General features: G+C 45.2%; 1 protein-coding gene across 2 annotated transcripts; it reads left to right on the forward strand.

Annotated features, from left to right (window-relative positions):
• The first annotated feature begins 1,549 nt into the window (after positions 1-1,549).
• RMND5A (required for meiotic nuclear division 5 homolog A) lies at positions 1,550-27,440 on the forward strand. 2 transcript variants are annotated; one of them, XM_073649141.1, is made up of 9 exons: positions 1,550-2,051; positions 6,854-6,999; positions 7,402-7,536; positions 24,859-24,959; positions 25,094-25,260; positions 25,334-25,499; positions 25,611-25,713; positions 26,091-26,245; positions 26,504-27,440. In XM_073649141.1, the coding sequence occupies exons 1-9, from the start codon at positions 1,910-1,912 to the stop codon at positions 26,565-26,567; spliced, it is 1,179 nt and encodes a 392-aa protein (XP_073505242.1). In that variant the 5' UTR covers positions 1,550-1,909; the 3' UTR covers positions 26,568-27,440. The 2 variants fall into 2 exon arrangements, with proteins under 2 accessions (XP_073505242.1, XP_073505243.1); XM_073649142.1 differs by having other exon boundaries at positions 6,857-6,999.

The following is a 27,440-nucleotide window of genomic DNA, read 5'->3' on the forward strand; positions in this document are numbered from 1 at the left end:
TGCAATAAGGAGCTGTGCCAGCTCTGCTGCATGGAGCCTCCTTTGCAGATCAGCTCTGCTATTTCAGTCTGACAGCTTTTCTTCATTGAGTCTCCATTGCAAACTCAGCTCTGCTACATGGGGGTTCAATGTGCCGAGTCAACTCTGCTACATCGCTGTTGCTATTGCAAAGTCAGCTCTGCTTCCATCTGCTGCGTCACCTCCGATATATCATTGTGACAGCTCTGCTGAATGGAGTCTCCATTGCAAATTCAGCTCTGCTACAACAATTCCTCATTGCTGAACCAACCCCGCTGTACTAGTGTGACAAGTTTTCTACATTGAATGCTCAGCTCTGCTACATGGGGGTTCAATTTGCTGAGTCAACTCCGCTCCATCACTGTGGCTAGTGCAAAATCAGCCCTGCTTACATCTGCTGCGTCACCTCCGCTATAGCATCGTGCCAGCTCTGCTGAATGGAGTCTCCAATGCAAACTCAGCTCTGCTACACTGGATCCAAATTGCCTAGTCATTTTGCTATATCGCTGTGTCTGCTCTGCTGCATGAAGCTTCCATTGCAAACTCAGCTCTGCTACACTGGCTACTTATGGATGAATCATTGCTACAATAAGGAGCTGTGCCAGCTCTGCTGCATTGAGACTCTGTTGCAAACTCAGCTCTACTACACTGGCTCCTTATTGCTGAGTCAACTTTGCCACAGCGCTGCTCCAGCTCTGCTGCATTGATCTCTGTTGCTGATATGATTCCCCATGACTGAATCAACTCTGCTCTTTTAATTCTTTCAGCAAATCTGCATTGAGTCTCCATTGCAAACTCAGCTCTGCGACACACGTTCCTCATTGCCGAGTCAACCCTGGTACATCGCTGTTCCAGCTCTGCTACATCGCTGTTCCAGCTCTGCTACATCGCTGTTCCAGCTCTGCTACATCGCTGTTCCAGCTCTGCTACAGTGAACCTGCCTTGTAAACTCATCTAGATAAAGAACACTTAAAAAGAAGAAAGCCACAAATGTTTTTTTTGTTACAGAAATAATAGAAAAAATATACAAAAAAAATTAAACATGTAAAAAAAGAACATTTACATCTGAAAAATTCCATTATTACCCCCCCACCCCAGAGAAAAAAAAAGTTTGGCCTTATTAAAAAAAGTTCCATGGTGCTTAAGGGGTTAACATCTAAGCTTCTTTCACGGGCAGCCAATCAAAATGCAGGCTGGCCTCGTGCTGCAGCTAATAGAATGACGCGGTGACGTCAGAGTGGCAGCTTCTGAAGCCCCGCCCAGCAACAACCGCCGAGACCCGGATGTTAAAAAAAAAAAAAAAAAAGCTGGAATCATAACTACGGGCAGAGGGAAGTAGAGCTGACGTCATCAGATGGAATATTCCATTATTCAGGGGGGAGAACAAGAAAGGGATGTTTGTTGTTGCTGGTTAATAAGAAACGTAAAATAATAAATGTACCCGGAACGTTAAGTGATCCACTATGTGACTGTGCTCTGAATCCCCAGGCGGTTCTGTGTAGGATGTCTGTGAACATTTAGGTTGACAGTTACTTAGAACCCCCCCATAAGGTACAGTGGTTCAACCCCGGTAAAACAGGTCAATGATGAGCTCCGGTAAAAAACAAAAACAAGCGGCGCCGACTGAGATCTGCCGGTGATCGGGGCCGTAAAGCGCAGCTGTCTGCATCGGCCGCGAAGTGCCGGCATCGTCCGATAAGGCCGGATCGGGAGGCAGATTCAGGCCGCGCTCGTCCGTCCTCTCCCGCAGGTCGCATTGGCGGGGGCCGCTCCGGCCCGGGCCGAGGAGCTGCTGCTGCTGCTGTCAGAGGAAGAGGAGGCCCCGGGGCCGCCCCCCCGCCGCCCCGTGTTACCGGGGCCCCCGGCGCCCTCCTCAGGCCTTCCCGGGGATATGGAGCAGTGTGTGACGGTGGAGCGGGAGCTGGAGAAGGTGCTGCAGAAGTTCGGGGGGTACGGGCAGCACTGCGAGCGGAGCCTGGAGGAGCTGATCGAGTACGCGGGCGGCCTGAGGCGGGAGATCGTGCAGGCGGCGGGTGAGACCGGGACCGGGCACTCGGGCTCCCTGCTGACGTCACCGCGGATGTCATCATGTGACGTCACTCAGCTGTGCAAGAGTGAATGGGAGAGATCATAGTTACATAGTTACATAGTTACATAGTTTCATAGTTTATAAGGCCGAAAAAAGACAAGCGTCCATCCAGTTCAGCCTGTTTCTTGTGCACTGCAGCTATTCTGCAGCGTTGATCCAGGGGAAGGCAACAAAAACCCATGCGGTATAGGCCAATTTACATCACTGAGGAAAAATTCACTTCCCGACACCAATCTGGCAGTCAGATTAAATCCCTGGATTAATTAACTAAGCATAAGATGTAATTTTATTGTTCTCAAGAAAGGCGTCCAGGCCTCTCTTGAACTCTTTAAGTGATTTGGACATCACCACTTCCTCTCCCAGAGAGTTCCAGAGTCTCACGGCTCTGACCGTAAAGAATCCCCTTCTATGCTGGTGCAGGAACCTCCTTTCCTCCAGACGCATAGTGTGCCCCCTCGTCTTTGTCACCATCCTTGGTATAAACAGGTCATGGGAGAGATCTCTGTACTGCCCCCTGATGTATTTATACATGTTTATGAGGTCTCCCCTAAGCCTTCTCTTTTCCAACGTAAATAGGCCTAATTTTGACAACCTCTCTGGGTATTCTAGTCCCTCCATGCCCTTTATTACCTTAGTCGCCCTCCTTTGTACCCTCTCTAGCTCCAATATGTCTTTCCTGAGCACCGGAGCCCAGAACTGTGCACAATATTCTAAGTGCGGCCTTACCAGCGCTTTATACAGAGGAAGAACAATGTTCTCATCATATGCCCCTATTCCTCTTCTGATGCATGCCATGACTCTATTTGCCTTCGCAGCTGCTGCCTGACACTGGGCACTCCAATTTAATTTGCTATTAACCAAGACGCCCAGGTCCTTCTCCATGTCAGATTTCCCCAACGGTTTCCCATTTAATATGTATGGGTGACTGCTGTTTTTCTTTCCCATGTGCATGACCTTACATTAATCGGCATTGAACCCCATTTGCCATTTTTTGGCCCAACTCCCCAATTTATCTAAATCCTCCTGTAGCTGTGCCCTATCCTCATCTGTATTAACTACTTTACAAAGTTTAGTATCATCTGCAAATATTGCTATTTTACTATGCAACCCTTCCACTAGATCATTAATAAATATATTAAATAATATAGGGCCCAAGACAGACCCTTGAGGCACCCCGCTAGTATCCCTGACACCCCCTGAGCTTACTCCATTGATAACCACCCTCTGCTTTCTATCACTCAGCCAGCTATTTACCCACTTGCACACATTATCCCCCAGACCAAGCATTCTCATTTTATAGACCAACCTTTTGTGTGGCACGGTATCAAACGCTTTGGAGAAGTCAAGGTATACAACATCCACTGACTCTCCCCGGTCCAGCTGTGAGCTCACCTCCTCGTAGAAGGCAATCAGGTTTGTTTGGCAGAAGCGATCCCTCATGAATCCATGTTGATATGGAGTTAGACAGTTATTATCATTAAGATATTCTACAATAGCATCTCTAAGAAATCCTTCAAACTATTTACCCACAACAGACATTAAGCTGACTGCTCTATAGTTCCCAGGGTCACTTTTAGACCCTTTTTGAATATTGGTACCACATTTGCTTGGCGCCAGTCTAGTGGGACAGTCCCTGTCCATAAAGAGTGCTTGAATATAAGATACAGCGGTCTGTCTATCACATTACTTAATTCTTTTAGTACCCGGGGGTGTATGCCATCTGGGCCTGGTGACTTGTCTATTTTGATATTATTTAGGCGTTTCTGAACTTCCTCCTGGGTTAGGTGGGTGATATTTAGCGGAGGGTTTACTTTATCACTCTGCATTTCCTCCGATAAATTGTTTTCTTTTGTGAAAACAGTGGAGAAGAAGCTATTGAGTAGGTTTGCTTTACCCTCATCGCCCTCTATGATTTTACCCAGGTTATTTTTCAATGGGCCAACGCCATCAGTTTTAATCCTTTTACTGTTTATATAGTTAAAGAACAGTTTGGGATTCGTTTTACTTTCCTTGGCAATTAGTCTCTCTGTCTCCTCTTTTGCTATTCTTATTTGTTTCTTACAGATTTTGTTTTTTTCCCTATAAGATATTAGCGCTTCCTCGCTGCCTTCTTGTTTAAGTTTACCGAAAGCCCTTTTTTTGTTTTTCATTGCCCTCTTGACGTCCTTATTTAGCCACATTGGCTTCCTCCTATTCCTAGCCCTTTTATTCCCATAAGGTATGTACCTTCTACAGTGACTATGTAGGACTGTTTTGAAAATTTCCCATTTCCTATCCGTGCTCCTATTACTAAAGATACTATCCCAGTCTATAAGGTGAAGGGCATCTCTTAGCTGAAGTTCAGTGTTTTTGTGACTCCCTTGCTGGGCACCCTACTGAAGCACATGTGGAATTGTATAATGTTGGGGTCACTATTTCCCAGGTGCCCCCCGACCTGCACCCCAGTTATTCTGTCTGGCCTGTTAGTTAATATTAAGTCTAAAAGGGACGTCCCTCTAGTTGGTTCCTGCACAAGTTGTGACAAATAATTGTCTTTGATAATTGATAGAAACCTGTTTCCTTTCTGAGATCTACAGCTTTCGGTTTCCCAGTCTATATGGGGGTAGTTGAAGTCCCCCATAATAATCACCTCGTTATTTTTTGCTACTTCGTCTATTTGTCTCATTAATAGACTTTCCGTGGCTTCTGCTATATTTGGTGGTTTATAACAGACTCCTATGATAATTTTATTATTGTTTTTTGCCCCATGTATCTCCACCCATAAGGACTCGACCTCCTCATTTCCCTCCCATACATCCTCCCGTATTGTAGGCTTTAGACACGTCTTTACATATAGACAGACTCCACCTCCTTTCCGACTTCTTCGATCCCTTCTAAACAGACTGTAACCCTGTAAGTTAACTGCCCAGTCATAGCTTTCATCCAACCATGTCTCGGTTATTCCCACTATGTCATAGTTACCTGTAGATATTTCTGCTTCCAGTTCATCCATCTTGTTTGTCAGGCTCCTGGCATTTGCTAGCACGCAGTTTACACGATTTTGTTTTGTTCCAATCTTCTCCCTGTGGATTGTATTCGAAATTTTCTTACCTCCTTTCCAAGTATCTTGTCTTGGACCTTCTTTGTCGCACTTCATATCTTTCATTAGTATGTCCTCTGGTTGCATGTTCGTGTCCGGCGTTTTTCTTCCCATCCCCTCTTCCCAGATCACCCTGGGAATGGCCAGCAGTGAGGCAGGAGTACAGCATGGACCCCAGAGCTGCGTCCTCCGGACCCCCCTCCCCTAGATCTGTAGTTCAGCACCCCACACCCTTCTCTCCCTCTCTGAGCCGGCGTTCCCTTTTCTCTCCCCCCTCTGCGGCCCGGCGTTCCCTTTTCTCTCCCCCCTCTGCGGCCCGGCGTCCCCTTTTCTCTAGAGTCAGCAGCTCGCACGTTTCCCAGGACATCAGGAGTCTCTGGATAAAAAGGAAAGAACCTAAAACATTCAGGGAAAGACCCTCAGATGGCACACCGGACCCCTCGAGGTGTTACATGGCTGACTGCGGGGACCCCCAATACTGATGATCAGTGATGTATGACCATCGCTTAGAGTGGTCCGTGCCATCAACCCAATAGAAGGGAACGGAGCACTCAGATCACACCGGCGATTTCCTCCCCCATTCCCAGCGATCGCACCTGGTGATCAAAACCCCCTTTCATTCGTAGTGACACTCCATCCAGACACTGGACCTGGGGAGGGGGCTCTGTTTGTATTCTTAAACTGCAGGCGGGGGACAGGGGTTTCTTAGTCCGGAAACCTTTTTTAAAATCAACCACTATCCATCCAACACCTGCCCATCAGGGCCACATATTAGGTGGGGTTTTTCGTTGTGATCTAATCCCCTCGGTATAAGAACTACATCTTGGGGGAAGTCTGCTGAAATGTGTAATGGGTGATTTCAGCACAGACGTGAGCCCGTGTATGGGGCGACAGGTGACCCACATAGGCGTGTGACAGCTGGTGGGTAATGACGGCACTGGTCGGAGGAAAGCTGTCCATAAACTGAAGCCTGCGGCCAGCAGAGCGCCCCCCCTCTACATATACACTGAGTGCAGATGATTCATGTGCTCCTGATAGATCACCGCTGTCTGCTAGATCCTTATAGTACAGCAGATGATCCAGTCACTGTGCGCGGAGCCATCACCTCCCCCCTCCCATGCTGGCTCTTAGGGATAAGCAATGATCAGTGGAGGTCTCCGGACCTGGACTCCCCCCTAATAAACAGTAGTTTACTAAACTAGTTTTCAATACAACATAGGAAAAGTTTTTCCTAACTTTAGTCACTTTATTTATCAGGCAACAGTGTGGATGTGTGTTGCCCTCCCATGTACGGCTGTGGATGTGTGTTGCCCTCCCACACCCTGTATGCGGCTGTGGGTGCGCGCGCACCCTGTATGCGGCTGTGGGTGCGCGCGCACCCTGTATGCGGCTGTGGGTGCGCGCGCACCCTGTATGCGGCTGTGGGTGTGCGTTGCCCTCCCCCGCCCTGTATGCGGCTGTGGGTGTGCGTTGCCCTCCCCCGCCCTGTATGCGGCTGTGGGTGTGCGTTGCCCTCCCCCGCCCTGTATACGGCTGTGGGTGTGCGTTGCCCTCCCCCGCCCTGTATACGGCTGTGGGTGATCCCCTGTTCGGCTAAGGGTGACGCCGTATACAGCTGTAGACATGCACCTCTATCCATAAGTGAGCGTCTCCTTCCTTCTTTCCAGTAGAACAAGATGGAGAATTATCGGGGACGCTGTCTCTGGTGCTGACGCAGTGCTGTAAGCGGATAAAGGACACGGTGCAGAAGCTGGCCTCCGACCACAAGGACATCCACAGCAGCGTGTCCAGGGTGGGGAAGGCTATAGATAAGGTACAGTGTGCGCTCGCCCGCGCCCGTCCTCTGTGCTGCTGTGCCATGTGTACTGCCTGGCGGGCGATGGTGGATATGGGGTTTGCAGACTGTGGATGGCGGTCGGGAGCGCCGGACGCCCGCGTTGGGTTGTGCATTTGTACAGCAGCGCGGTGGCTTTCTGCTGGAACATAAGCTGATCCCCCGATTCTTTGGCTGTTTATCTCGGTGTGGCGTCTGTGCTGTATAAGATGGTGGTGACGTCCGGTATCGCCTTCCTCTGCTCTGAGCAGTGCGGACTGATGAAGGGCTCATTGTTCACCCTTGGGGGAGCACCTCCTTACTGGATGAGACTCGCTTACCGAGAGCATGTCTGTTCCTCTCCAGGATCGTTCATGCACAGTTCTTATTTCTCTCTTTCAGAATTTCGATGCGGACATCAGCAGCGTGGGCATCGACGGCTGCTGGCAGGCGGACAGCCAGCGCTCGCTGAATGAAGTCATGGTGGAGCACTTCTTCCGGCAGGGCATGCTGGATGTGGCGGAGGAGCTGTGCCAGGTACCCCATTATAGTATATAAAGAGGTGCACGAGCCGTATACACCCAGTATGTCAGGGGTTTGTATAATAGAGGGGTACTAGGAGGAGGGTTCACTTTCTACACTTTACACTTTCCATACATGAAGAAGTGGAGTCCCCATGTACAGACGTTACTCCCAGCCTGTAATATTCTCCTACCGATCTGTCCTCACTGCTGATTTGCTTCTACAACCTGAATTGTTCACACCAGGCAAATATTTGCAGAATATTTTCCAGGTGTTAGTTGTGGCAAGGCACGCGAAGATTTACTAAATACTAATTCACACCTCGCCGTAAAAAAAAAAAAAAGTCATGTCATTGATGCTGCTGATTTTCACTGAGAAATTCCGAGAGTTAAATCTGCAGCATTTTTGCAGCGCACGAGTGCTACTTCTTGGCGTTAATCTGACCCACACCAAACATTTAGCACATCGCCTAGTCTAAATAGGAGATGTGCTGCTGATAACATGATGTTGTGTGGGGACAGTTCAATTGTAGAGGTAATCCTCCTGTCACTACCATTTGTTTGTCAGAAGGGAAAGCAAAAGAAATACCCCCCCCCCCCCCTGCCCCAGAGACTGTCAAAGACAGCTTTTTCTGTGTGATATGGTATGACTTGTGTCTAACCAGGTCACACAGATCTCACTGCTGATGATTACTGTGCAGGGGAAGGAAAGCAGAGCGGTGTTTCATTGCAAACACTGCTCTGCATCCGTCCTAGTGGTGACTGCACACTACAGCTCTCATCTCACGACACTGTCCTGTGATTGAAGCTTGTCACATACAGCGCTCTGCAACTATCACAATTACTGGCGCATTATTCCCCGATACCTGAGATAGATGCAGAGAGGTGTTTATAATGACGCACAGCTCTGCTCTAACACCTCCTTGGTTATAATGGGAGTTGGCATCTAAGCTTGACAAGCCAATATCTCTGCGACAGAGATAAGAAATTTAAAAAAAAAAAAAAAAATGTTGACTTGTTCATTCTGCCTCCCAAAGATTGCAGTAAGACTTGGCTCACATTTATCCTGTGCTCTGCATTGAGCGCGTACATCGGGGTTTCCGTCTAAGTCGCCCCCCCCCAAAATGTGACTCCTATGAGACCACTGAGCAAGCATTCTCTATAATGAGGCAGATGGAGTCGCCTTGGAATCCCGTCTGGTCTCTGATCTGACGGTGTCCCGAGTTTTTAGGCGTTCACCAAAGAACAGTTGACCACACTGGAAAAAAAAAAAGGGACACTGATGAACAGAGGCTGGATGTTAGTGAGTGGATCCATCAGGGGGTTTCATCTGAATCTCGTTTTTTGGGAGATTTACATCAAAACCCCCTGATGAAAGTGCTCAACGTAGAGCACAGGATAAATGTGAGCCGAGATTTAAAAAAATGTTATGTATCCCAAAATGTCACCAACTCAACCCACACAAAACCAGTCCCCACTCCGAGCCATCATCTGTCAATGGAAATATAGGGGCTTCCATGTTACTGGTAGCACAAAGGCTCTGGAAAAGGGCTATGGCTACTCGTCCAGCGAAATCTGTGATCCCAAATCCATATGCCCCCCCCCCCCCTCCCTTCTGAGCCCCAGTGAGCGAGGAGAGCCCACTTAATTTTCAGAGTGTGTGCATCCAGAAGCACGAGCTGGGAATAATGCATGGGGCACTACAATGCATGGGGCACTGCAGGGGCAGATTTGCCTTTTTCCAGAGAAAAAGCATGGCAGGTGTGTTGCAAAATAAAAACACATGTGGTGCCAAAATGGTCACTGCAGTCATGGGATCCATTTTGGAGTTTTTCTGCAGTTCTGCCACTTGAGGATCTCTGCAAACTAGTCCAGCCAAATCTGCTCTCTAGTAGTGAAATGGTGCTCAAACCAGGGCTGTGAAGTCGGAGTTGGTATAAAATGGACCAACTCCGACTCCTAAAATATATAATAAATTGGGTTCAGTAGTTCAATGCAGTTTGTGGGGAATATTTTTTCATAAGAATTTGAGAAAGTTATGAAATGTCCTATAAATGTCTGTACTATTCCTGACTTTTGGCTGAGAAAAATGTGTCCTACCGTAAATTTATCATTTAAACATGAGCCATGTATGAGGGGGTCGGAGCCGTGGAGTCGGAGTCATGGAAATTGAGGAGTCGGACTCGAATATTTGGCTTACCGACTCCACAGCCTTGGCTCCTACCTTTCTGACCGATGTCATGTGATCAAACATTAGTATCACCAGTAATACCGTTATTATATAGACACAAGGACTTACAACATTAAACCTGCAATAAATAACTATAATTAAGTAAAAAACTTACATTCGGCCACAGGGACAGCGCACGCTCCATCACGTGTGTTATTCATCATTTGGTAACCAGAGCTGCACGCCCATATCACTACAGAGGCCCCTACAGGATACATATGTCCACAGTGCGCGGACCCCAAGGGTAACACTGCTCTACGTGCAGCGTAAAACGCCATAATGCGACCTCTAGTGGGGGAAAGAGATATTACAACATATAAGCAAATCCGTCGCATACATTATAGCTCTAAAGGGAGAATACAACTATACATGAGATTAACTCATGAGCACATAATGTCCATTATTTTGTGGTTACTACTCCAGATTATCGAATGTAAAAACTCCATATTGTATGAGCAGGGTTACAGCCTCTTATCCTGTACTGATCTTGAGTTACATCCTGTATTATACCCCAGAGCTGCACTCACTATTCTGCTGGTGCTGTCACTGTGTACATACATTACATTACTGATCCTGAGTTACATCCTGTATTATACCCCAGAGCTGCACTCACTATTCTGCTGGTGCTGTCACTGTGTACATACATTACATTACTGATCCTGAGTTACATCCTGTATTATACCCCAGAGCTGCACTCACTATTCTGCTGGTGCTGTCACTGTGTACATACATTACATTACTGATCCTGAGTTACACCCTGTATTATACTCCAGAGCTGCACTCACTATTCTGCTGGTGCAGTCACTGTGTACATACATTACATTACTGATCTTGAGTTACATCCTGTATTATACCCCAGAGCTGCACTCACTATTCTGCTGGTGCTGTCACTGTGTACATACATTACTGATCCTGAGTTACATCCTGTATTATACTCCAGAGCTGCACTCACTATTCTGCTGGTGCAGACACTGTGTAAATAAATTACATTACTGATCCTGAGTTACATCCTGTATTATACTCCAGAGCTGCACTCACTATTCTGCTGGTGCAGTCACTGTACATACATTACATTACTTATCCTGTACTGATCCTGAGTTACATCCTGTATTATACTCCAGAGCTGCACTCACTATTCTGCTGGTGCAGTCACTGTGTACATACATTACATTACTGATCCTGTACTGATCCTGAGTTACATCCTGTATTATACTCCAGAGCTGCACTCACTATTCTGCTGGTGCAGTCACTGTGTACATACATTACATTACTGATCCTGAGTTACATCCTGTATTATACTCCAGAGCTGCACTCACTATTCTGCTGGTGCAGTCACTGTGTACATACATTACATTACTGATCCTGAGTTACATCCTGTATTATACTGCAGAGCTGCACTCACTATTCTGCTGGTGCAGTCACTGTGTACATACATTACATTACTGATCCAGAGTTACATCCTGTATTATACTGCAGAGCTGCACTCACTATTCTGCTGGTGCAGTCACTGTGAAACATACATTACTGATCCTGTACTGATCCTGAGTTACATCCTATATTATACTCCAGAGCTGTACTCACTATTCTGCCGGTGCAGTCACTGTGTACATACATTACATTAGTGATCCTGAGTTACATCCTGTATTATACCCCAGAGCTGCACTCCCTATTCTGCTGGTGCAGTCACTGTGTACATACATTAAATTGATCCTGAGTTACATCCTGCATTATACTCCAGAGCTGCACTCACTATTCTGCTGGTGCAGTCACTGTGTACATACATTACATTACTGATCCTGTACTGATCCTGAGTTACATCCTGTATTATACCCCAGAGCTGCACTCACTATTCTTCTGGTGCAGTCACTGTGTACATACATTACATTACTGATCCTGTACTGATCCGGAGTTACATCCTGTATTATACTCCAGAGCTGCACTCACTATTCTGCTGGTGCAGTCACTGTACATACATTACATTACTGATCCTGTATTATACTCCAGAGCTGCACTCACTATTCTGCTGGTGCAGTCACTGTGTACATACATTACATTACTGATCCTGTACTGATCCGGAGTTACATCCTGTATTATACTCCAGAGCTGCACTCACTATTCTGCTGGTGCAGTCACTGTACATACATTACATTACTGATCCTGTATTATACTCCAGAGCTGCACTCACTATTCTGCTGGTGCAGTCACTGTGTACATACATTACATTACTGATCCGGAGTTACATCCTGTATTATACTCCAGAGCTGCACTCACTATTCTGCTGGTGCAGTCACTGTGTACATACATTACTGATCCTGTACTGATCCTGAGTTACATCCTGTATTATACTCCAGAGCTGCACTCACTATTCTGCTGGTGCAGTCACTGTGTACATACATTACATTACTGATCCTGAGTTACATCCTGTATTATACTCCAGAGCTGCACTCACTATTCTGCTGGTGCAGTCACTGTGTACATACATTACATTACATTACTGATCCTGAGTTACCTCCTGTATTATACTCCAGAGCTGCACTCACTATTCTGCTGGTGCAGTCACTGTGTACATACATTACATTACTGATCCTGAGTTACATCCTGTATTATACTCCAGAGCTGCACTCACTATTCTGCTGGTGCAGTCACTATGTACATACATTACATTACTGATCCAGAGTTACATCCTGTATTATACTGCAGAGCTGCACTCACTATTCTGCTGGTGCAGTCACTGTGAAACATACATTACGGATCCTGTACTGATCCTGAGTTACATCGTATATTATACTCCAGAGCTGTACTCACTATTCTGCCGGTGCAGTCACTATGTACATACATTACATTACTGATCCTGAGTTACATCCTGTATTATACTCCAGAGCTGCACTCGCTATTCTGCTGGTGCAGTCACTGTGTACATACATTACATTACTGATCCTGAGTTACATGCTGTATTATACTCCAGAGCTGCACTCCCTATTCTGCTGGTGCAGTCACTGTGTACATACATTACATTACTGATCCTGAGTTACATCCTGTATTATACTCCAGAGCTGCACTCACTATTCTGCTGGTGCAGTCACTGTGTACATACATTACATTACTGATCCTGAGTTACATTCTGTATTATACCCCAGAGCTGCACTCACTATTCTGCTGGTGCAGTCACTGTGCACATACATTACATTACTGATCCTGAGTTACATCCTGTATTATACTCCAGAGCTGCACTCACTATTCTGCTGGTGCAGTCACTGTGTACATACATTACATTACTGATCCTGAGTTACATCCTGTATTATACTCCAGAGCTGCACTCACTATTCTGCTGGTGCAGTCACTGTGTACATACATTACATTACTGATCCTGAGTTACATCCTGTATTATACTCCAGAGCTGCACTCACTATTCTGCTGGTGCAGTCACTGTATACATACATTACATTACTGATCCTGAGTTACATCCTGTATTACACTCCAGAGCTGTACTCACTATTCTGCTGGTGGAGTCACTGTGTACATGCATTACATTACTGATCCTGTACTGATCCTGAGTTACATCCTGTATTATACTCCAGAGCTGCACTCACTATTCTGCTGGTGCAGTCACTGTGTACATACTGTACATTACTGACCCTGTACTGATCCTGAGTTACATCCTGTATTATACTCCAGAGCTGCACTCACTATTCTGCTGGTGTAGTCACTGTGTACATACATTACTGATCCTGTACTGATCCTGAGTTATATCCTGTATTACACTCCAGAGCTGCACTCACTATTCTGCTGGTGGAGTCACTGTGTACATGCATTACATTACTGATCCTGTACTGATCCTGAGTTACATCCTGTATTATACTCCAGAGCTGCACTTGCTATTCTGCTGGTGCAGTCACTGTGTACATACATTACATTACTGATCCTGTACTGATCCTGAGTTATATCCTGTATTACACTCCAGAGCTGCACTCACTATTCTGCTGGTGTAGTCACTGTGTACATACATTACATTACTGATCCTGTACTGATCCTGAGTTACATCCTGTATTATACTCCAGAGCTGCACTCACTATTCTGCTGGTGCAGTCACTGTGTACATACTGTACATTACTGACCCTGTACTGATCCTGAGTTACATCCTGTATTATACTCCAGAGCTGCACTCACTATTCTGCTGGTGCAGTCACTGTGTACATACTGTACATTACTGACCCTGTACTGATTCTGAGTTACATCCTGTATTATACTCCAGAGCTGCACTCACTATTCTGCTGGTGCAGTCACTGTGTACATACATTACATTACTGATCCTGAGTTACATCCTGTATTATACTCCAGAGCTGCACTCACTATTCTGCTGGTGCAGTCACTGTGTACATACATTACATTACTGATCCTGTACCAATCCTGAGTTACATCCTGTATTATACCCCAGAGCTGCACTCACTATTCTGCTGGTGCTGTCACTGTGTACATACATTACTGATCCTGAGTTACATCCTGTATTATACCCCAGAGCTGCACTCACTATTCTGCTGGTGCAGTCACTGTGTACATACATTACATTACTGATCTTGAGTTACATCCTGTATTATACCCCAGAGCTGCACTCACTATTCTGCTGGTGCTGTCACTGTGTACATACATTACTGATCCTGAGTTACATCCTGTATTATACTCCAGAGCTGCACTCACTATTCTGCTGGTGCAGACACTGTGTAAATAAATTACATTACTGATCCTGAGTTACATCCTGTATTATACTCCAGAGCTGCACTCACTATTCTGCTGGTGCAGTCACTGTACATACATTACATTACTTATCCTGTACTGATCCTGAGTTACATCCTGTATTATACTCCAGAGCTGCACTCACTATTCTGCTGGTGCAGTCACTGTGTACATACATTACATTACTGATCCTGTACTGATCCTGAGTTACATCCTGTATTATACTCCAGAGCTGCACTCACTATTCTGCTGGTGCAGTCACTGTGTACATACATTACATTACTGATCCTGAGTTACATCCTGTATTATACTGCAGAGCTGCACTCACTATTCTGCTGGTGCCTGTCACTGTGAAACATACATTACTGATCCTGTACTGATCCTGAGTTACATCCTATATTATACTCCAGAGCTGTACTCACTATTCTGCCGGTGCAGTCACTGTGTACATACATTACATTAGTGATCCTGAGTTACATCCTGTATTATACCCCAGAGCTGCACTCCCTATTCTGCTGGTGCAGTCACTGTGTACATACATTAAATTGATCCTGAGTTACATCCTGCATTATACTCCAGAGCTGCACTCACTATTCTGCTGGTGCAGTCACTGTGTACATACATTACATTACTGATCCTGTACTGATCCTGAGTTACATCCTGTATTATACCCCAGAGCTGCACTCACTATTCTTCTGGTGCAGTCACTGTGTACATACATTACATTACTGATCCTGTACTGATCCGGAGTTACATCCTGTATTATACTCCAGAGCTGCACTCACTATTCTGCTGGTGCAGTCACTGTGTACATACATTACATTACTGATCCGGAGTTACATCCTGTATTATACTCCAGAGCTGCACTCACTATTCTGCTGGTGCAGTCACTGTGTACATACATTACTGATCCTGTACTGATCCTGAGTTACATCCTGTATTATACTCCAGAGGTGCACTCACTATTCTGCTGGTGCAGTCACTGTGTACATACATTACATTACTGATCCTGAGTTACATCCTGTATTATACTCCAGAGCTGCACTCACTATTCTGCTGGTGCAGTCACTGTGTACATACATTACATTACATTACTGATCCTGAGTTACCTCCTGTATTATACTCCAGAGCTGCACTCACTATTCTGCTGGTGCAGTCACTGTGTACATACATTACATTACTGATCCTGAGTTACATCCTGTATTATACTCCAGAGCTGCACTCACTATTCTGCTGGTGCAGTCACTATGTACATACATTACATTACTGATCCAGAGTTACATCCTGTATTATACTGCAGAGCTGCACTCACTATTCTGCTGGTGCAGTCACTGTGAAACATACATTACTGATCCTGTACTGATCCTGAGTTACATCGTATATTATACTCCAGAGCTGTACTCACTATTCTGCCGGTGCAGTCACTATGTACATACATTACATTACTGATCCTGAGTTACATCCTGTATTATACTCCAGAGCTGCACTCGCTATTCTGCTGGTGCAGTCACTGTGTACATACATTACATTACTGATCCTGAGTTACATCCTGTATTATACTCCAGAGCTGCACTCCCTATTCTGCTGGTGCAGTCACTGTGTACATACATTACATTACTGATCCTGAGTTACATCCTGTATTATACTCCAGAGCTGCACTCACTATTCTGCTGGTGCAGTCACTGTGTACATACATTACATTACTGATCCTGAGTTACATTCTGTATTATACCCCAGAGCTGCACTCACTATTCTGCTGGTGCAGTCACTGTGCACATACATTACATTACTGATCCTGAGTTACATCCTGTATTATACTCCAGAGCTGCACTCACTATTCTGCTGGTGCAGTCACTGTGTACATACATTACATTACTGATCCTGAGTTACATCCTGTATTATACTCCAGAGCTGCACTCACTATTCTGCTGGTGCAGTCACTGTGTACATACATTACATTACTGATCCTGAGTTACATCCTGTATTATACTCCAGAGCTGCACTCACTATTCTGCTGGTGCAGTCACTGTATACATACATTACATTACTGATCCTGAGTTACATCCTGTATTACACTCCAGAGCTGTACTCACTACTCTGCTGGTGGAGTCACTGTGTACATGCATTACATTACTGATCCTGTACTGATCCTGAGTTACATCCTGTATTACACTCCAGAGCTGCACTCACTATTCTGCTGGTGTAGTCACTGTGTACATACATTACTGATCCTGTACTGATCCTGAGTTACATCCTGTATTACACTCCAGAGCTGTACTCACTACTCTGCTGGTGGAGTCACTGTGTACATGCATTACATTACTGATCCTGTACTGATCCTGAGTTACATCCTGTATTATACTCCAGAGCTGCACTCACTATTCTGCTGGTGCAGTCACTGTGTACATACATTACATTACTGATCCTGTACTGATCCTGAGTTATATCCTGTATTACACTCCAGAGCTGCACTCACTATTCTGCTGGTGGAGTCACTGTGTACATACTGTACATTACTGACCCTGTACTGATCCTGAGTTACATCCTGTATTATACTCCAGAGCTGCACTCACTATTCTGCTGGTGTAGTCACTGTGTACATACATTACATTACTGATCCTGTACTGATCCTGAGTTATATCCTGTATTACACTCCAGAGCTGCACTCACTATTCTGCTGGTGGAGTCACTGTGTACATGCATTACATTACTGATCCTGTACTGATCCTGAGTTACATCCTGTATTATACTCCAGAGCTGCACTCACTATTCTGCTGGTGCAGTCACTGTGTACATACATTACATTACTGATCCTGTACTGATCCTGAGTTACATCCTGTATTATACTCCAGAGCTGCACTCACTATTCTGCTGGTGCAGTCACTGTGTACATACTGTACATTACTGACCCTGTACTGATCCTGAGTTACATCCTGTATTATACTCCAGAGCTGCACTCACTATTCTGCTGGTGCAGTCACTGTGTACATACTGTACATTACTGACCCTGTACTGATTCTGAGTTACATCCTGTATTATACTCCAGAGCTGCACTCACTATTCTGCTGGTGCAGTCACTGTGTACATACATTACATTACTGATCCTGTACCAATCCTGAGTTACATCCTGTATTATACCCCAGAGCTGCACTCACTATTCTGCTGGTGCAGTCACTGTGTACATACATTACATTACTGATCCGGAGTTACATCCTGTATTATACTCCAGAGCTGCACTCACTATTCTGCTGGTGGAGTCACTGTGTACATACATTACATTGATCCTGAGTTGCATCCTGTATTATACTCCAGAGCTGCACTCGCTATTCTGCTGGTGCAGTCACTGTGTACATACATTACATTACTGATCCTGTACTGATCCTGAGTTACATCCTGTATTATACCCCAGAGCTGCACTCACTATTCTGCTGGTGCAGTCACTGTGTACATACATTACTGATCCTGTACTGATCCTGAGTTACATCCTGTATTATACTCCAGAGCTGCACTCACTATTCTGCTGGTGCAGTCACTGTGTACATACATTACATTACTGATCCTGTACTGATCCTGAGTTACATCCTGTATTATACTCCAGAGCTGCACTCACTATTCTTATGGTGCAGTCACTGTGTACATACATTACATTACTGATCCTGAGTTACATCCTGTGTTATACTCCAGAGCTGCACTCCCTATTCTGCTGGTGCAGTCACTGTGTACATACATTACATTGATCCTGAGTTACATCCTGTATTATACTCCAGAGCTGCACTCACTATTCTGCTGGTGCAGTCACTGTGTACATACATTACATTACTGATCCTGTACTGATCCTGAGTTACATCCTGTATTATACCCCAGAGCTGCACTCACTATTCTGCTGGTGCAGTCACTGTGTATATACATTACATTACTGATCCTGTACTGATCCTGAGTTACATCCTGTATTATACTCCAGAGCTGCACTCACTATTCTTCTGGTGCAGTCACTGTGTACATACATTACATTACTGATCCTGTACTGATCCTGAGTTACATCCTGTATTATACCCCAGAGCTGCACTCACTATTCTGCTGGTGCAGTCACTGTACATACATTACATTACTGATCCTGTATTATACTCCAGAGCTGCACTCACTATTCTGCTGGTGCAGTCACTATGTACATACATTACATTACTGATCCTGAGTTACATCCTGTATTATACTGCAGAGCTGCACTCCCTATTCTGCTGGTGCAGTCACTGTGTACATACATTACATTACTGATCCTGTACTGATCCTGAGTTACATCCTGTATTATACTCCAGAGCTGCACTCCCTATTCTGCTGGTGCAGTCACTGTGTACATACATTACATTGATCCTGAGTTACATCCTGTATTATACTCCAGAGCTGCACTCACTATTCTGCTGGTGCAGTCACTGTGTACATACATTACATTACTGATCCTGAGTTACATCCTGTATTATACCCCAGAGCTGCACTCACTATTCTGCTGGTGCAGTCACTGTGTACATACATTACATTACTGATCCTGTACTGATCCGGAGTTACATCCTGTATTATACTCCAGAGCTGCACTCACTATTCTGCTGGTGCAGTCACTGTACATACATTACATTACTGATCCTGTATTATACTCCAGAGCTGCACTCACTATTCTGCTGGTGCAGTCACTGTGTACATACATTACATTACTGATCCGGAGTTACATCCTGTATTATACTCCAGAGCTGCACTCACTATTCTGCTGGTGCAGTCACTGTGTACATACATTACTGATCCTGTACTGATCCTGAGTTACATCCTGTATTATACTCCAGAGCTGCACTCACTATTCTGCTGGTGCAGTCACTGTGTACATACATTACATTACTGATCCTGAGTTACATCCTGTATTATACTCCAGAGCTGCACTCACTATTCTGCTGGTGCAGTCACTGTGTACATACATTACATTACTGATCCTGAGTTACCTCCTGTATTATACTCCAGAGCTGCACTCACTATTCTGCTGGTGCAGTCACTGTGTACATACATTACATTACTGATCCTGAGTTACATCCTGTATTATACTCCAGAGCTGCACTCACTATTCTGCTGGTGCAGTCACTATGTACATACATTACATTACTGATCCTGAGTTACATCCTGTATTATACTGCAGAGCTGCACTCCCTATTCTGCTGGTGCAGTCACTGTGTACATACATTACATTACTGATCCTGTACTGATCCTGAGTTACATCCTGTATTATACTCCAGAGCTGCACTCCCTATTCTGCTGGTGCAGTCACTGTGTACATACATTACATTGATCCTGAGTTACATCCTGTATTATACTCCAGAGCTGCACTCACTATTCTGCTGGTGCAGTCACTGTGTACATACATTACATTACTGATCCTGAGTTACATCCTGTATTATACCCCAGAGCTGCACTCACTATTCTGCTGGTGCAGTCACTGTGCACATACATTACATTACTGATCCTGAGTTACATCCTGTATTATACCCCAGAGCTGCACTCACTATTCTGCTGGTGCAGTCACTGTGCACATACATTACATTACTGATCCTGAGTTACATCCTGTATTATACTCCAGAGCTGCACTCACTATTCTGCTGGTGCAGTCACTGTGTACATACATTACATTACTGATCCTGAGTTACATCCTGTATTATACTCCAGAGCTGCACTCACTATTCTGCTGGTGCAGTCACTGTGTACATACATTACATTACTGATCCTGAGTTACATCCTGTATTATACTCCAGAGCTGCACTCACTATTCTGCTGGTGCAGTCACTGTATACATACATTACATTACTGATCCTGTACTGATCCTGAGTTACATCCTGTATTATACTCCAGAGCTGCACTTGCTATTCTGCTGGTGCAGTCACTGTGTACATACATTACATTACTGATCCTGTACTGATCCTGAGTTACATCCTGTATTATACTCCAGAGCTGCACTCACTATTCTGCTGGTGCAGTCACTGTGTACATACTGTACATTACTGACCCTGTACTGATCCTGAGTTACATCCTGTATTATACTCCAGAGCTGCACTCACTATTCTGCTGGTGCAGTCACTGTGTACATACTGTACATTACTGACCCTGTACTGATTCTGAGTTACATCCTGTATTATACTCCAGAGCTGCACTCACTATTCTGCTGGTGCAGTCACTGTGTACATACTGTACATTACTGACCCTGTACTGATTCTGAGTTACAGCCTGTATTATACTCCAGAGCTGCACTCACTATTCTGCTAGTGCAGTCACTGTATACATACATTACAATACTGATCCTGAGTTACACCCTGTATTATACTCCAGAGCTGCACTCACTATTCTGCTGGTGCAGTCACTGTGTACATACATTACATTACTGATCCTGAGTTACATCCTGTATTATACTCCAGAGCTGCACTCACTATTCTGCTGGTGCAGTCACTGTGTACATACTGTACATTACTGACCCTGTACTGATCCTGAGTTACATCCTGTATTATACTCCAGAGCTGCACTCACTATTCTGCTGGTGTAGTCACTGTGTACATACATTACATTACTGATCCTGTACTGATTCTGAGTTACATCCTGTATTATACTCCAGAGCTGCACTCGCTATTCTGCTGGTGCAGTCACTGTGTACATACATTACATTACTGATCCTGAGTTACATCCTGTATTATACTCCAGAGCTGCACTCACTATTCTGCTGGTGCAGTCACTGTGTACATACATTACATTACTGATCCTGTACCAATCCTGAGTTACATCCTGTATTATACCCCAGAGCTGCACTCACTATTTTGCTGGTGCAGTCACTGTGTACATACATTACATTACTGATCCTGAGTTACATCCTGTATTATACTCCAGAGCTGCACTCACTATTCTGCTGGTGCAGTCACTGTGTACATACATTACATTACTGATCCTGTACTGATCCTGAGTTACATCCTGTATTATACCCCAGAGCTGCACTCACTATTCTGCTGGTGCAGTCACTGTGTACATACATTACTGATCCTGTACTGATCCTGAGTTACATCCTGTATTATACTCCAGAGCTGCACTCACTATTCTGCTGGTGCAGTCACTGTGTACATACATTACATTACTGATCCTGTACTGATCCTGAGTTACATCCTGTATTATACTCCAGAGCTGCACTCACTATTCTGCTGGTGAAGTCACTGTGTACATACATTACATTACTGATCCTGAGTTACATCCTGTATTATACTCCAGAGCTGCACTCCCTATTCTGCTGGTGCAGTCACTGTGTACATACATTACATTGATCCTGAGTTACATCCTGTTATACTCCAGAGCTGCACTCACTATTCTGCTGGTGCAGTCACTGTGTACATACATTACATTACTGATCCTGTACTGATCCTGAGTTACATCCTGTATTATACCCCAGAGCTGCACTCACTATTCTGCTGGTGCAGTCACTGTGTACATACATTACATTACTGATCCTGTACTGATCCTGAGTTACATCCTGTATTATACTCCAGAGCTGCACTCACTATTCTTCTGGTGCAGTCACTGTGTACATACATTACATTACTGATCCTGTACTGATCCGGAGTTACATCCTGTATTATACTCCAGAGCTGCACTCACTATTCTGCTGGTGCAGTCACTGTACATACATTACATTACTGATCCTGTATTATACTCCAGAGCTGCACTCACTATTCTGCTGGTGCAGTCACTGTGTACATACATTACATTACTGATCCGGAGTTACATCCTGTATTATACTCCAGAGCTGCACTCACTATTCTGCTGGTGCAGTCACTGTGTACATACATTACTGATCCTGTACTGATCCTGAGTTACATCCTGTATTATACTCCAGAGCTGCACTCACTATTCTGCTGGTGCAGTCACTGTGTACATACATTACATTACTGATCCTGAGTTACATCCTGTATTATACTCCAGAGCTGCACTCACTATTCTGCTGGTGCAGTCACTGTGTACATACATTACATTACTGATCCTGAGTTACCTCCTGTATTATACTCCAGAGCTGCACTCACTATTCTGCTGGTGCAGTCACTGTGTACATACATTACATTACTGATCCTGAGTTACATCCTGTATTATACTCCAGAGCTGCACTCACTATTCTGCTGGTGCAGTCACTATGTACATACATTACATTACTGATCCTGAGTTACATCCTGTATTATACTGCAGAGCTGCACTCACTATTCTGCTGGTGCAGTCACTGTGAAACATACATTACTGATCCTGTACTGATCCTGAGTTACATCGTATATTATACTCCAGAGCTGTACTCACTATTCTGCCGGTGCAGTCACTATGTACATACATTACATTACTGATCCTGAGTTACATCCTGTATTATACTCCAGAGCTGCACTCGCTATTCTGCTGGTGCAGTCACTGTGTACATACATTACATTACTGATCCTGAGTTACATCCTGTATTATACTCCAGAGCTGCACTTGCTATTCTGCTGGTGCAGTCACTGTGTACATACATTACATTACTGATCCTGAGTTACATCCTGTATTATACCCCAGAGCTGCACTCACTATTCTGCTGGTGTAGTCACTGTGTACATACATTACATTACTGATCCTGTACTGATCCTGAGTTACATCCTGTATTATACTCCAGAGCTGCACTCACTATTCTGCTGGTGCAGTCACTGTGTACATACATTACTGATCCTGTACTGATCCGGAGTTACATCCTGTATTATACTCCAAAGCTGCACTCACTATTCTGCTGGTGCAGTCACTGTGTACATACATTACATTACTGATCCTGAGTTACCTCCTGTATTATACTCCAGAGCTGCACTCACTATTCTGCTGGTGCAGTCACTGTGTACATACATTACATTACTGATCCTGAGTTACATCCTGTATTATACCCCAGAGCTGCACTCACTATTCTGCTGGTGCAGTCACTGTGTACATACATTACTGATCCTGTACTGATCCTGAGTTGCATCCTGTATTATACTCCAGAGCTGCACTCACTATTCTGCTGGTGCAGTCACTATGTACATACATTACATTACTGATCCTGAGTTACATCCTGTATTATACTGCAGAGCTGCCCTCACTATTCTGCTGGTGCAGTCACTGTGAAACATACATTACTGATCCTGTACTGATCCTGAGTTACATCGTATATTATACTCCAGAGCTGTACTCACTATTCTGCCGGTGCAGTCACTATGTACATACATTACATTACTGATCCTGAGTTACATCCTGTATTATACTCCAGAGCTGCACTCACTATTCTGCTGGTGCAGTCACTGTGTACATACATTACATTACTGATCCTGAGTTACATCCTGTATTATACTCCAGAGCTGCACTCACTATTCTGCTGGTGCAGTCACTGTGTACATACATTACATTACTGATCCTGAGTTACATCCTGTATTATACTCCAGAGCTGCACTCACTATTCTGCTGGTGCAGTCACTGTGTACATACATTACATTACTGATCCTGTACTGATCCTGAGTTACATCCTGTATTATACCCCAGAGCTGCACTCACTATTCTGCTGGTGCAGTCACTGTGTACATACATTACATTACTGATCCTGTACTGATCCTGAGTTACATCCTGTATTATACTCCAGAGCTGCACTCACTATTCTGCTGGTGCAGTCACTGTGTACATACATTACATTACTGATCCTGTACTGATCCTGAGTTACATCCTGTATTATACTCCAGAGCTGCACTCACTATTCTGCTGGTGCAGTCACTGTGTACATACATTACATTACTGATCCTGAGTTACATCCTGTATTATACTCCAGAGCTGCACTCACTATTCTGCTGGTGCAGTCACTGTGTACATACATTACATTACTGATCCTGAGTTACATCCTGTATTATACTCCAGAGCTGCACTCACTATTCTGCTGGTGCAGTCACTGTATACATACATTACATTACTGATCCTGTACTGATCCTGAGTTAGATCCTGTATTATACTCCAGAGCTGCACTCACTATTCTGCTGGTGTAGTCACTGTGTACATACATTACATTACTGATCCTGAGTTACATCCTGTATTATACTCCAGAGCTGCGCTCACTCTTCTGCTGGTGCAGTCACCCTGGATGTCCCTCTGTACAGCGGTGCACCCTGCTGTCGCAGCACAGTACGATACCTTATGTCACGCGCAATAATCTCCCCTCGGCCGCAGTAAATATGCCTGGGGTGATGCATGGGGCCATTGTGCCCGTCCTATTGCTCCTGGGTTGTCCTCCCTGCCCTTCTGTTACAATGTCTCGGGGCTCTGCGTCACTGCTGTGCATCCTCTGTTCTGCAGGAAGCCGGTCTCGCCATAGACCCCTGCCAGAAAGAGCCATTTGTGGAGCTGAACAGGATCCTGGAGGCTCTGAAGGTGCGGCTCCTCCGGCCGGCGTTGGAGTGAGTAGTCCTCTGTTGCTTGGTCTTGCGCTGACTTCTGCCTCCGGCTGCACAACATCTTGTCGTTCGCTGACGTTGGATCTTGCAGCGGCTGCCAGTGACCAGAGCGGATTTTCCTTTTTTCCTTTTCTTAGGTGGGCAGTGTCAAACCGGGAGATGCTGATGGCCCAGAACAGCTCGCTGGAGTTCAAGCTGCACAGGTTGTACTTCATTAGTTTACTGATGGGGGGCGCAACCAACCAGAGGGAGGCGCTGCAGTACGCCAAAAACTTCCAGCCTTTTGCGATAAATCATCAGAAAGGTGAGCGTTCATCATCCGGCCGCTGCATGGTGTTGGGGATAGTTCGGGTGTTAATCCGTCTGCCGTTCTGTAGATATCCAAGTGCTGATGGGAAGCCTGGTGTACCTACGGCAGGGGATCGAGAACTCGCCCTACGTTCATCTGCTGGATGCCAACCAGTGGGCGGACATCTGCGACATCTTCACCCGGGACGCCTGCGCCCTGCTGGGACTCTCTGTAGAGTCTCCTCTCAGCGTTAGGTGAGGAGCATGTGGAGCTGAGCCGATAACCCAGAAGCCGTACAGTGGGTGCGCTGCCGAGCTCCTCTCAGTCCGGATGTAGGGGATGATATGCGATTTCCTCTTTTGCAGCTTTTCGGCAGGGTGCGTGGCACTCCCAGCATTAATTAACATAAAGGCGGTAATCGAACAGCGGCAGTGCACCGGAGTGTGGAATCAGAAGGACGAGTTACCGGTGAGTGGATCTTGTGCACAAAGTTGAGCAAAAGATTTGGAGGCCCCTGGTCGTTAGTCTGCGACCAAAGGAATCTCCTACCCGCTGGGTCTTCAGATCAGTTCGCTCTCCAACATCGCTATGTTACAGGGGCCTACTTATTCAGAAGAGGCGCATAGGCTGGAGGTTTACGGTGCTTTGGGCCAGCAGACACGGGATACCCACCAGGGTCCTGAGAAGTGAAGGTAGCGGTAGTCGGGCGCTCCATTCCAAAAAGATTCTATGGGGCCATGAATGAAGTAATAGTCACGCCGTTCTGTGCACACGGGAGATTCTGATATCAGCTATGGATCGTAATACTGACTATCCCGTGTCTTCTGTTCTCCCTCTCTCCTCAGATTGAAGTGGATCTAGGTAAAAAGTGCTGGTACCATTCAATATTCGCCTGTCCGATCCTCCGCCAGCAAACTACAGACAACAATCCCCCCATGAAACTCGTTTGTGGACATATAATATCAAGAGATGCATTAAATAAAATGTTTAATGGAAGCAAGTAAGTATGTGAACCCTCCACCCCAAATACGTCACCTCCTGTCATTATGCTCCCACTTTGATCTTTACACACCATGGGATTCAGAAAGCATCCTCCCCCAATATAAGGCAGTAGGTCTGCCCCAGACCCAGCAAACACTGGGACGGTACTAGATCAGTCCACGGGGAGGGGGGTGTTCAGGTGTGGGACCCACGCAGGTCTCCAGTCTGCTGCTCATGTCGATCTCTACAATGGTCACTAACTGTCTCTTGTCTGCAGATTAAAGTGCCCGTATTGCCCTATGGAGCAGAGTCCAGGAGACGCCAAGCAGATCTTCTTCTGAACGCGGAGGCTTGTTTCCTTGGCGTTCGGCCTCCTCCTAGGTTTTTAGTGCATTGGAAGAAAGCTTGGGGAAGTTTTTTTTTTTCCCATATTTCAATTTATTACAGAAGACCCTGAATTTTTTTTTTTTTTTATATAAAGCCAATCCAACACGGACACTACTGACAAGTATAATCCTGACCACAGTCCAGAGCGCGCCAGGGTTGAAGTCTTGTAAACGTGCGTCCCAAGGACCTTCCTATAACTCTGTACACGGCCGTGCTCCAGCAGCTGCCGCACAATGCAGGTGTATTTGTACTTACAAAGCAAGAGATGATGTAAACTTTTTATTGTTAAATCCCCTTCTTCCCTCGCCCCTACTTCCCCCTTCTTCCCTCGCCCCTATTTCCCCCTTCTTCCCTCGCCCCTATTTCCCCCTTCTTCCCTCGCCCCTATTTCCCCCTTCTTCCCTCGCCCCTTCTTCCTTCCTCCCCTCACTCCTTCCTCCACCTTTTCTTCTTACTATCCCACCCCTTTGTCATCCTTGTCAGTATAGGACAATGTCGTGCATCCTCCTCCCCGTATGTTGTATATAACCGGACCGTTCTGCAGAGACGTCTAGCACAGGACATAGAGGATTTAACATATTTTTTTGCTAAGAGAAGTTGTTGCTGTATTATTTCCATAGTTTCCTTTTTTTTTTCCCCTTTTTTTTTTTCTTTCTGTACTTAACACACAAAAAAAAAAGATGTAAATAAGCCCAGCACCGTGACTATATAAATTAATAAGAGTGAGGAGCTTTTTGCTGCTATGATATAACGGGCGTATATTGTGCTTTTACTGAAATAAGAAATGTTTGTGTGAACAGAATATTCAATAAAAAAAAATAATAATA

The sequence above is a fragment of the Phyllobates terribilis genome, unplaced genomic scaffold (assembly GCF_046119375.1).
Source record: "Phyllobates terribilis strain yellow unplaced genomic scaffold, ASM4611937v1 Scaffold_1__5_contigs__length_1240528914, whole genome shotgun sequence".
Taxonomy (NCBI): Eukaryota; Metazoa; Chordata; class Amphibia; order Anura; family Dendrobatidae; genus Phyllobates; species Phyllobates terribilis.